This window comes from Buteo buteo, chromosome 9 (genome assembly GCF_964188355.1).
Source record: "Buteo buteo chromosome 9, bButBut1.hap1.1, whole genome shotgun sequence".
NCBI classification, from domain to species: domain Eukaryota; kingdom Metazoa; phylum Chordata; class Aves; order Accipitriformes; family Accipitridae; genus Buteo; species Buteo buteo.
Genome location: NC_134179.1, coordinates 28,684,385 through 28,696,853, shown reverse-complemented (window position 1 = coordinate 28,696,853; position 12,469 = coordinate 28,684,385). Strand labels below are relative to the sequence as shown.

The 12,469-nt window shown below is 43.1% G+C and overlaps 1 protein-coding gene across 1 annotated transcript; it reads left to right on the top strand.

Annotated features, from left to right (window-relative positions):
• Window positions 1-740: 740 nt before the first annotated feature.
• RSPH3 (radial spoke head 3) lies at window positions 741-12,159 on the top strand. Its single transcript, XM_075036804.1, has 8 exons — window positions 741-925; window positions 1,212-1,311; window positions 2,451-2,583; window positions 3,932-4,077; window positions 4,564-4,767; window positions 6,372-6,534; window positions 7,628-7,714; window positions 9,974-12,159. The coding sequence occupies exons 1-8, from the start codon at window positions 801-803 to the stop codon at window positions 10,234-10,236; spliced, it is 1,221 nt and encodes a 406-aa protein (XP_074892905.1). The 5' UTR covers window positions 741-800; the 3' UTR covers window positions 10,237-12,159.
• Window positions 12,160-12,469: the final 310 nt, after the last annotated feature.

The following is a 12,469-nucleotide window of genomic DNA, read 5'->3' as shown; positions in this document are numbered from 1 at the left end:
TGTATCAGTAACCCTTAGTTTCTTGTATATTTCTCTTAATGGAAATTTTTCACAGAATCTGAAAACACATCCTCATGATTTGTCACGACAGGGAGTGCAGCTCAGTACGGATGGGGTGGCATACTGAGGGCCCACCTCACTCTCCTATCTCCCATCATACGACGCCTTTACGGTATCCAAATCTGCTACTTGTGTGGAAAAAAACAAAACTAGCAGTGCCGCCTTTTGGGCTGCCTTTCAGGCCACCGGTACTTAAGCCACCAGCACGCCATCCAGCAGGTTTTCGCCATCCCCCAGCCCATTTTTGCATCCTCAATGGCACTGCAGATGGGGTTAAGTCCCCGTCAGTCTCACTGGAAACCTTCCCGTCCCTCAGCAGCTCGTAGAGGCGGAAGAAGGACGGCGACACCTCGCGGTTAAGCTCCCTCATTACCTCGGCCCGGGAGGGGCCCCGCAGCACTACCAAGCACAAACCCCTTAGCAGTTAAAGCGACTGTTTTCCGCTAAGCACCCCAGCGCCGGGAGAGCAGGCACGTCCTCAAATCCCCCTCAGACTTTAGCTCTTTCCTGGCAGGAACACCTGCGTGAGAGGGAGCAGCACTATCGCCACCATCACCGCCACAACTCCTCCCACTGCGCCCGCCGCCCTGCCGCCCCGCGCATGCGCGGCGCGCCCGCCCCGCCCCGCCCGCGCGTTGCCCTGGAGACGGTTGCGGCGGTGCGGGCGGCCGTTACAGCCCCCTCACCGAGCCGACCGGCCGCTGTGCGCCAGGCCCGCCGCGCCCCGGCCGGACCCCACCATGCTGCCCGCCCGCCAGCCGGAGGAGGTGGCGGCGGCCCCCGCCGTCCCCTACACCTACTGCAGCCGGCCCCGCGCCCTGCCCGCCCGCCCGAAATACCGAGCGGCGCCGGCCGCCGCCGAGCTGTGAGTGCCGGTGTCCGGCGGGCCGCGCCAGCCAGCCCCGCGGCCTGCGCGTCCCGAACGGGCTCCGCTGCCCCCTCCTGCCCTCAGCGCCTTCCCCCTCGCCCCAGGTCCCTCGCCGCCCTTCCCGGGGGAGGGGGGTCCCCGCCGCCCTGCCGGCAGGTCCTTCTTCCCGTAGCTTGGGGGGAACTTGCACGCTCTGGCCTTTCGAAGTTCTTCTGGTTTGTTTGGGGTGTTGGCGTACAGGTTGCACCTCTGTAACCGCAACTCTCTGTGCTTGATGTGGCAGAGAAAAGGAGCCCGTTCGTTATGCCAACCTCATGTACGACAGGAGAGTGGTGCGCGGCAACACTTACGCCCTTCAAGTCATACCTGTGGTATGTTTTTATGTGGATCGTGCTACAGCTTTGTTGAAAAGTAATACGTGGGGCAGGAAAGCGGCTCCTCGTTAATAAACTGCTGAAGTTGTAATTTTACTTAAAATATTTCACACAGTCACAGGCTCTCCAGTTAAACTAGCATGTGACTCTTTTCAGTTTTTCTCTAAAGCACTTAGTTTCACATGAACTGTAGTTCCGATTTTTTCCTCCATTAAGTACTTGATTATTTTTCCCCCCCATTTCTTTAGTGTAATGATCCTGAGCACAAGTCATCACTGCATAATCTGTTATATGCAAGGTGTCATCTGTGAGAATAGCAGCTCTTGGGAAATTAAGTCTTGGGGTAGACTTCGGCTTATCCTACTATAGAAGCAGGGCTAAATAGTCCAGCTGTACACAAAAGCTGCTTGCCTGGAGGCAAAAGTATTTTATTAATCCTGATACAGTAAATGTTTTAGTGATACTTTATTTTCAGAGAGTATTTCTACATAGATAATTTGATCCTATAAGAATTTAAAGCAGTCTGTATTTTTAAAAGCTACTTTGTGGAAATAACTTTGTGGTGTTCAGTAGCTGTTTCTTAGAGTGAATTTCACATATGTTCTGTTTAAGAAGTTTGCAACTGATGTTCATTTCAATCCATAAACAGAGTATTGAATTTAAAAGTTAGTGTGGGATTCTTTTGCTTCATCAGCAATAAAGAACCTATAGTTTTTACCTAGCAAGCAATTCTGTTGCTAATATGATAACTGGACTTAAGTCCGTTTGACCTTCTTAAAACTTTACCTAGAAACTCTCACATGTCAGCAAGAACATGCCATTTTAATATAATTTATCTCACAAAGCAAAGTTCTGTATACAATATCCACTTCCAAATAACAACTAATTGCTCTTAATGTGAGATGCTATTAGTATGTGCCTGTAGGCAGCTAGCATAGCTTATTAGTTTCATGCCCTACAGCCTTTAAGGTAACTGAAAATTTAGGGTCAGGACCCAGAAAAGTAAATCCAAAATGCTAGATTTGTAGCATTAAAATCAAATAACAACCTTCATTTTCCTGTAGAGAGAAATCAGTATCATTTTCAAGTACAAAGTGTATTCTGTTTTGTGGGGTTTTTTCCTCTTCACCCCTGCTCAGAGTACCCAGCCCAGTCCCCTTGAGATTCAAAGGCAGAGGGAAGCACGGAAAAGAGCACTGGCTAGAAAGCGTGCAAAAGAGCAAATGCAACCAAGAACGCCTGAGCCTGTGGAAGGCAGAGAGCACGTTCATGTGCAGACAGGTAAAAGGCTGAATTTTTTTTTAATTCATCTGAAAACAAAAACTTGCTGATCTATATTCACTTACTAAACTGATGATGTAGTTGGTAGAATCACATAGTTTTAAGGTTAGAATCATAGAATTCTAGAATCAGTTGTTCTCTAATCCTTTCCATTATAACCCCTTATTTTTCATTGTATTTAACAAACTTGGCTAATTAGTGACATTTTCCCAGACACTCTGTTTTTCAGTTTTCAGTGTACATTCTTGAACACTAGTCAAGACTTCTTCATTTATTCTTTCCTTTTCCAGCATCATCAGAGAAGTTCGGTATATGCTTAAAATTGAGGGGTTTTAAAAATTTTGCTTAAGAGTGCAGTCACATGTAAGAATAAGACTGCTCTTAAAAACTGGGGAACACACGCTAATTTAGAATAGGAAACTGCCCTATTTGTGGGAAAACAATTTTATTTATAGGAAACCCAAAATTTGGCAGTGGAGTAATCCTGAGGTGAGTGTAATGTATTGCTGTGCGCTCTGAAAGTCATTTCATATTGGACTGACTTACAAACTGGGAAAACAGCTGTGTTACATGCTAATCAGATGTGGTCTTTGGTTTCTGAGTGTTCTCTCTGCCCCAACCCCGCTGAACCTCCTACACCACCTCCAATGCACACAGCAGCTTTTCACCATTCAAATACTGTTGGATGCAGAAAGAGGCTACCTAGCGTGGAAGTCTTGGTCTTGTATCCTTCCCATTGACTACTGCAGATAATTTTAAGTACTCCACAGGCCTTATTTTCTGAGCCAGGCTATTTATCTCTGCAGTAGGAGACAGGCAGTTATAATTCAAATTGAGCACATGCTGTTATAGATGTGTGGTCACCTCAAGGCCACTTCTGATGGGCCAGAAGTAGAATATAGTTCTTTAAATCCAACAGATCCAGTGTTCTGTTTTGCTGCACACAGTGGAGAAAAATGTATGTTTTCTATATTACTTATTAGTAGATAGGCGATCATTATCCCTTTTTGAAATTGTCCTATCCCATTGACTCTACCAGGAATTGCTTATTCTGCAAGGTGGGCTGAAATAGTCTAGACTCTGACTTTTGAAACCTACTGAGTGAAATGCCCTTTTAGGAATTGCTTCTAAGAAGTGTACCTGACATTACAGAGAACTTGACATCAGATGGCCTATGCAGCAAACTGAGCTATGTCTTAAGTTGAGGTGTCTTTTTTTTTAAAAACTTTATAGAAGACATTTTATTGCACTCTTTGAATATGATTCACACTGTAGAGTCATCAAAAATAGTTGAGAGTTAAAATAAAAAGAATCCAACTTTCAGCATTCATTGTGCTTTTGTTTCTAGAACTGTATCTGGAAGAGATTAGTGACAGGATAATAGAGGTTGATACAGAGTGTCAAACAGATGCATTTTTGGACAGACCACCCACTCCATTCTTCATACCAGCCAAAACGGGAAAAGATGTGGCCACGCAAATAGAAGAAGGAGAGGTATGAAGTGGTCAGGTCCACAAGTGCTGTCAAAACATGTCTTCCATATAAAGCACATTTATGATTCTGTGAAGTTAAGTGCAAAATTAAGGAAGGTGCTTCTCCATGTGCACTGGTTCTGCTGCTTTCAGCTACGAACTACAATGTTGAGAAACTCTTTCCCCTGTAGAAATAGTGTCCAGCCTGAAAAAGGGTTGGGAACACAGAGGTGAGTAGAGACAGGGTCCAGGTGAGTGCTCTGGTTCTCCCTGGCAGCCCCCAGAGTGCCTGTGGTAGGGTGTGTGGTGTCTCACTCCAGCCCACTCATCACTTAGCCCCTAGCTGCATTCATGCTTCTGCCTTCACTGCCACACTGCTCCCCCCGCACTTCTCAGCCCTGCCTTCAGCACAAGGGCTTTGTTCAGTCTCCTCTTCTCCTTGCCAAGGTGTTAAGAGTGACAGTGATCACGGGACATTTATCTCTGTTTCCCTGACTCCCATCCTCAGTTGTTTGACTTTGACGTTGAAGTCAAGCCGATCCTGGAAGTGTTGATTGGGAAAACGGTTGAGCAAGCTTTGCTGGAAGTCATGGAGGAAGAAGAGCTGGCCCAGCTGTGGGCACATCAGCGTGCCTATGCAGAGCTGCGTAACGCAGAGCTTGCTGAAGTACAGCGCCTGGAAGAGCAGGACAGGCGATACAGAGAGGAGAAGGTAGGACTTCCTAAGAGCAAAACAGGCCTGTCTGAACGCTTGTCAGAAGAGGGAAAACTGTTTCTAGTACTGAAGGACATGCTGTGAAATAAGCTGGATGTGCCTAAAATGGTACTGTCAAGTTTGATATTCTTCAAAGCGTTTTGGTGCCATACAGCTGTGTTGTGATTTAACCCCAGCCAGCAATAAAGCACCACACAGCTGTTGCTCACTCTCCCCCTCCCCCATGGTGGGATGGGGGAGGGAATCGGGGAAAAAAACCCTGTAAAACTCATGGGTTGAGTTAAAGACAGTTTAATAGGACAGACAAGGAAAGGAAAACAATAATAATAATAGAATACACAAAATGAATGATGCACAATATAATTGCTCACCACCCACTGACTGATGGCCAGCCAATCCCCAAGCCATGGTGTCCCCTGGCCAACTCCCCCCAGTTTATATACTAGGCATGATGTTCTATGGTATGGAATACCCTTTTGGCTCGTTTGGGTTAGTTCTCCTTGCTGTGTCCCCTCCCAGCTTCTTGTGCACCCCCAGCCTCTGCTGGCAGGGCAGTATGAGAAGCTGAAAAGTCCTTGACTTAGTATAAACATTGCTTAGCAACAACTAAAACATCAGTGTGTTATCAACATTATTCTCATCCAAAATAAAAAACACAGCACTGTACCAGATACTAGGAAGAAAATTAACTTTATTCCAGCAGAAACCTGGACAAGCTGCTCTCTGCCACTTGTTCTCATGCACCAGCACCACGCTGTTGTGTTTATCTGGAGCAGTCATGTTCCAGTGACCTGGTGTACTCGGGCACCTGATCAAGAGGCCAAACCCAACAGCATTTTCATCTGTACCTGGTGCAGCTGTTACTCAAGCTTTTTCATTATAACTGCTAAATGAATAGTCAAGAGTGCTTGAAAGTAGGAGAGACACCTCCTAGTCTTTCACACCCAATGTGTGCACTACTGTATGCGCATAAATACCTCTCAAGATCTCCAGGTATTAAGCTATATTAGTACTATCTAGTAAATGGGAATAAACAGAAAAGGCAAATCTTTATTACTCACTATTCGTCAGCCTTGTATAATCAGGGTTTTTTTAATGTTTTCCTGGACCAATTTGAGTTTTAATCTTTTCTTACATCAAATAGGATATAATACTGGAAAGATGAGCAGGTCAGGAAATCCTGACCCAACTTCATCTCATTCCAAGGCCAATGATCAGCTTGATCTGCAATAATAAAGCAAAGAGTCATGAGATCAATACAGACTAAGGTATCAGAGGAGGGTTTCTTTTGGCAGCTGTGAGGCCTTTATTTTACAGACTTGCTAAAATCAGAAAAGGTATACCAAAGGAACATGTTTCTCTCTAGTCCTTCTGAATTTTAGTACTCCACAGACTGAGTACAAGCTTGCTTTCCAGCACTCCTTCGTATGAGTAGTTTTCGTGAAAGAAGATGCAAATAGCAGGTAGAGACTGTAAGTATCTGTACTTCTGATTATCTTTGCTATTTATGACTCTCACACTGTGATCATTCTTCAAAGTCTAGATCAAAGGAGCAACAGCTTAAAGGCCTAAAAGTTTTACATGCAATATTGCCTTGACAGGAACGTCGCAAACTCCAGCACATGCAAATGCTGCAGAAACAGAAAGAGACCACAGAGAAGATCGCAGCTCGGGCATTCGCTCAGCATTACTTGGCTGATCTCATTCCCTCAGTCTTCAACAATCTTCGTGAGAGTGGATTTTTTTATGACCCTATAGAAAGAGGTTTGTAATTATTATTTTTTTTTAATATGTGAACTGAGTAGTATAAAGGTCAAAACAACCATAAAACATAGCTTATCGTCCTATCATTTAGGATAATGTCATAAGACTTTATTCATTTACATTTGTGGCTGAACAGACAGTTTCCAAACTCAAATTTTTAACACAAACGTTATTGGTCATATGTACAAGTAGTCAAGAATAAGCAAGACCTGACAGTGTGACTATAAGAAGAGCTGCTTTTGAATTGGAGAGAAATAAATGGGTGGTTAGAACTGGTAGAACAGAAAGAGAAAGATCCAAATTGAAGAAAATGTATTTTGATAGGACAGGCAAAGAAAACTGTATGTCGTTCTGAATCTTTTTTAATGATTATCAGAGCAAGGGAGAAATTAGTCAGTTAGAATTAGGTCCTGAAAATAATTTTGGAGTTGTACATCGGTGACTTCCAAGCTTTTAGAATCAGCAGTGTTTCTTATGGGTTACCTTGCTGCACCGCACTTCCCCAGGCTCCGCACAGGTGCACAGATCACAGCTTGGGAATGGTTACATTCACTCCTGAATGAGTCATGGGGGCAAATGCAGAAACTGAGTGTTTTGCAAACAGGGCAGGCAGGCTTTGGGACCATGGCATACAAAGAGCATGATTTGAGAAATACATGGGTAGGCAAGAGCTCTTTAGTCAGAGGGAACAAATGCTTTCAGCAGACCAGAAGCCAGATGTCTTTGGAAAGCAACGCAGGAAATGTTATTCTCCTGACTTGTTCTGGATAGTTATTTTCATCTCACTAGAACATTACTGTGTATCTCATCCGTGCTAGCCCTTCAAGAGTGGCAGACCCCTTTGAAAATCACTGCAGTTGAGAGGACTGTGGTCTGGGTCCATAACAATGAGGAACCTCAGTAAGAGAGGCAGGAGATAAGAAACCCGACAACACCTGAGAGATTTCATCTGGCTCTTGCAAAGCGAGTGTCTTTTGGCAAGGATTTTCATCCCTTAATGGCCGTAGCAAATGAAAAACAGCCCGAAGATCCTGTTGCTCACCCTTAATAAAAAGACATTTTTTCTTTCTTTCTTCCTGCTAAATTCTTACAGATATTGAGACAGAATTCCTTCCATGGCTGATGACAGAAGTGGAAGAAACACTAGAGAGGAAGGTTCTGGGGAGGACAATGCTTGACTGTAAGTTACCAAATCCTGGAATGTAATCAGGGCTGCTTTATGTTCTTGATTGTTTTTTCCCCAGTCAGATCAAATATCAGGTTTACAGGGTCACTGTGGGTTAAGGTAGGAGGTGTCATTTTAGCAAGAACTCCCATGCTCCCATGTAACCATGGCTTTTTGTGTACTATATTAAAACATTTTTGATGTTGGAAAAGTACTGCACACATCTAGGTAATTGATTCTCAGCTGAAATAATAGGAGTGTCAGCCATGCTGCACTACCCTCTCTCTGCTGGCTTTATACTGTTTGAGATGTGTTGATGCTGGGACATGCAGTACATTTGGCAGGAGCAGAATGGTTAAAGAACACCAATTCTTTTCTCTGCTATAAAACTTTTATTTTTCAGGTATTACACAGCCACCATGGCTGTGCTGTTCTCTGTGGTGTGCCTGATTGTGCCAGTGGGAATAGAAAAGCCCATCCTGTCTACAGCCATATGTATACCACGAAAGTCTCTTAACTCATTTGTGTAAGCTCCCCGAGCTATGGATTGATATGTTCATCCTCCATGAAAGGAGAAGAGAAGGATAATCGTAGGCCATGGTTGACTGAGAAGTCAGGTGACCAACACTTTTCATCAAAACAAGGGCTTACCTTACCAATAATTGTGTCCTTGCTTTCAAAACAGATCAAGATATCAGTTGTCTTTTGGGCTACTTCAAGCTAAGTATTCAGGTTCTTTTCTTAGTCAGTCTTCAGAGGCTGCAGTTGAAACACCTGAACAATCTAAACTCTGTCTTGTGTAGAAACACAAAATTATGATGAATGCGTGTCCACCATGGTGGTCCTAGATGAAACCACTTTTCACGCTTGCGTTACACCTTCATTCCTATAGTTTTCCTCCTGCTGTGATTTTGGGTTTGAATTACAATTGTGTTTATTTCCTTCGGGTTTATTTTCAGTTTAATTAGGACCCTGAATTTTATTTGTTAGGGTATAATTTGGATAATTACATCTGGTCTGTTAGGTATTTTATCCTATGATATATGTGCTGGTATGTACACTTAAGGATCACTTCTTCATGTAGCTCTTCAGGAAGGAGGGAATTTTCCCTTCTTTTCTTAAAAGAAGTATTGTATGTGACTACTGAATAAACATGCCAAGGAGAATGTTGCTGCAGGATCCACTATTGATGAAAACATCTATCATATTCCTGTTAAATCTTTCTGTTTAATTTTTAAACCAGGTATCATGATCTGGCACCAGCTCTAAGATACACAGAATACCTGTAGCAGGCCAATAAGTAATATCAGCAGCCCCTGTTTTGCTATTTACCCTCTGTATTTCCTGGCTTATACCCAATCACCCACTGTTGAGTAAACATCATCTCTGCAAAAGGAACTGCAAATTGCATTCTCCAAGTTTTGTAGAGGCAGGCACAGCCTCAGCTGAAATAGTTCGTGGCTTCTTCCCCCCTTATGCAGAAGCATAGGAAAAGTCTTTAAGGATCCATTTTTAATCTATTTGAATGAAGACGCGACTTAAAGGATTTATTTTGTCACTGTCCAATAAAAGAGCTGGGAACTACAAAGGAAGCACCATCAGTGTAGGGCAGTTATGTTTGTCCTCTCAAAGATTACCATTCCTTCTTTTACTTGCTAAAGTCAACCCATGAATTACAATGAAGCTCTCTTTAGTACCTGTGCATTGTCCTATTTTCTGTGTTAAACCTCTCTCCTTTCATTGTTCGCCTCTATTTTTTATATTTAAATGATGTATATCAAAGTGAGTGTTGATTTTTTTTGTTGTGTCCGTTGGAAGGGGTATAATGTTTAGAAAAATTTACAAAGGCTAAGCAGCAAAGTTAATAAAGAATAGGTGCTTTACAGCTGTGTTTCAGAAAGAGAATATCTTTTGATGACTCCCATAGTTTCACTATTTCCCACTGCCAAAAACATCACACTGTGTGCAACCTGGCTGGTCCTCATTCCTGGCGGGGTGACCTGCTCCAGAAGTGAGGAACAACTGTGAGGAAATTAACAAAACAATCCAGGGGAATCCTTTCATATCACCGCTTTCAGTGTAAACTGCTCATTTGGCTGGAACTAGGCTACAGCAGCAGGGATGGTTTTTCTCATTCAAGTATTCTGTCATTTTTAGTGTTGTTTCAGGGTTTTTTTCCCTGTTTAAGAAGTTATAGGTCAGTAATATATAAAATAATCTCAAAGTATGTTTTTTTTCCTCCAGGTTTGTTAATAGTGGCTTTCTCTGTTTCAGCCTTGATTCGTACAGTCGTTGAAAAACGCTTAGATGCATTTAGCCATAAACCTCTGCCTTATCAGACAGAGGCCCCTGCTGAAGAGTCCAGGCCAACAGATGCAGCACACCAGGTGGCAGGTGAGACAGATGCTGCTGACCAACCGGTTGCAGAGAAAGAAGAGACTGACCAACCTGTTCCTGAGGAACAGCCTTCACGTCACATCTCTTTCCAGTTGGAAGAATCAGATCAAGCAGGAACAGAGGATTTGGAAACTGAGTAACAAGGAGGCAAGTCATCAAGTAAATGGAGATGAATGGCTTAGAAAGAAGAAATGAATTCCTATCTATTTACAAGTATTGTGCCCTAGCCATGCTGAAGGATGAACCTAAGTAACAGTAGAGCATTAAAGCGTGTTTTCCATATGCTGGCATTGCTGATTTTGGACCGTAAGAATCGAGAGAGAGATTACTAGTGCAATGTGAATGGCAGTGAAATTCTATCCCCTTCTACACAAGCCAATCCATCAAAAACCTGGGACATTTACAGTTGAAAAGTGATGCTGTGCCACACCCCCTGCTAGAAAGTCATGAGAAGAACATTGAGAGCATCCTAATAACTTTTGCAAGTGCTTTGATAATGTTCTCAGAACAGAATTTCCTTACTTTCCCTATTTTGAAAGGTGGCTACTACAGCACAGATAGATTTCTTTTCACTCATGTTAGTCTCTCCTTTCCTGACACACTTGCATGGGCATCTCAGCAGGTAATAAAGCGAAAGCTGTTCCTGAAGTTCTTCAGGTTCAAAGAATTATCTGCCTTTGGGAGTTTCTGCCAGTGCAAAATCGTCCTCACCTTCCTTACACCCCGAGCACTGGTGAGGGGCTGGAGTCACATGCTAAGTCCAGACTCAGTTTTCTTTGTAATCGTCCTTTCCTGCTGGTTGACTGGAAACAGTACCAGACATGACTGACAAAATGTGCCTGCACTGCAACCTGTATCTGTCTGTTCACAGGCCAACTCCTCAAGTGGGGTGTTCCCCCTCATAAAAGTACATCTGTGCTCCATTGCAGCAACACCTTTTCCTTGCTAGGTGCACCTGTGGAAAAAGTCCTGCCTCATCCAGACTGCTTTGTGCTACCTCCTCTTTGCAGGTCAGAGGAGATGTGTGCTAACCCAGCAGGCCAGATCCCAGTCTCAGTGGGATGTCAGGAATGACACCTGAAGAGACAAGGACCTGCTCCACATCTCATACCCTCAAAAGGGACGTCCAGACTTTTCACTGGACCACTTGTATGTGTGACTTCAAAGACAGACCCTGCCTTCCCTCCATCCTGGGCTAGGACTTCCAGTGATAACCAGGGCAGCTATTGCTTACACGGAAAAGCTCCCTTGGAAGGTGCCAGGTATTTACGTCTCTCTGCAGGTAGTTGAAAATCAGAAGTAATGAGATGTAACGACCAACAAATCCACTCAGTGGTTTGATGTAATAAGAGTATGTTAAAACTGGGCATCTGGAGTCACATAGTACAGATTGTAGACAGACATACCCATGGATGCTTTTCAAATCTGGAATATTCCCCTGTAAACTCCTCTTCTGTTTGTGAAGTTGACAGTGTTTCAACGAAGTGTGATTGTTTTTTCATTTATGATTGATTCCTCAAAGCATCCAGCAAAATGTGTTACATGTATGAAATTAAGGTAGTCAATGCTCAATTGAAGGCTTGAAATGAAACTCTGGTTTAGGCATTGAAGTCGGTGGGAGGTTTACCTCAATTTCAGTAGGACCAAGATTTTCAATTGGTTTTTTTTCCCATGATGATGGAAACTCCTGTTGTGACTTCAGGTAGATCAGGTAAATGACTTCAGGCTAATTTTATCTAGAGAAATAAAAGGTTTTGTGACATGATTAATGAGATTAATGTAAATGTTTCAGCTCATTTTTGGAACACTATGTCAGTTTTAAGGATTCCTTATTACCGAATGATTGTTTTGTCATGTATTTACAGGAGACTTAGCATAACCCAGAGGACTGTCATGGATTGTTCCTGAAAAGAGTCAACCAAATGCTGACTTGAATATTTGGTTTTGGAATGTTACAAGAGGAAGGTGATCACCTGGAATATTTTCATTTTTGTCACTCCCACTTTGTGTTTGATTGCTAGAAAATTTACTTGAAGTGTTGAATTATTCTGTTTAAATAGGTTGTGGCATTATTATGTATTCTTAAATTATTATAAAAAATAATGAATTGTATGCCCTGCATTTTTACTTCATTAGAATGTATAGATACAACTCAAGCATTGTGTGTTGTGGTAGAATTTGCTGTAACAGGTTATGTTTTTATGAGGCCATACAGCTGTGAAGATTTGTACTGCACCGGCAGTTTTCCATTAATAGCCCTGTACTTGAAATCAGCCCCAGACATGGACAGGTTGGTAGGGGAGCGGACCTCTCGCATTCTGTCGGTCACTGGAGAAGTGGAAAACCGTGAGCAACAGTAAGGAGGGGAAGAGG

What these genes read in the sequence shown, in the direction of transcription:
- RSPH3 (XM_075036804.1), top strand. Translation starts at nt 801, where the DNA reads ATGCTGCCCGCCCGCCAGCCGGAGGAGGTGGCGGCGGCCCCCGCCGTC. An exon ending in TACCTGTGGTATGTTTTTAT is followed by an intron (nt 1,312 to 2,450) that starts GTGGATCGTGCT and finishes CAGAGTACCCAG; the next exon opens with CCCAGTCCCCTTGAGATTCA. An exon ending in GCACGTTCATGTGCAGACAG is followed by an intron (nt 2,584 to 3,931) that starts GTAAAAGGCTGA and finishes TTTTGTTTCTAG; the next exon opens with AACTGTATCTGGAAGAGATT.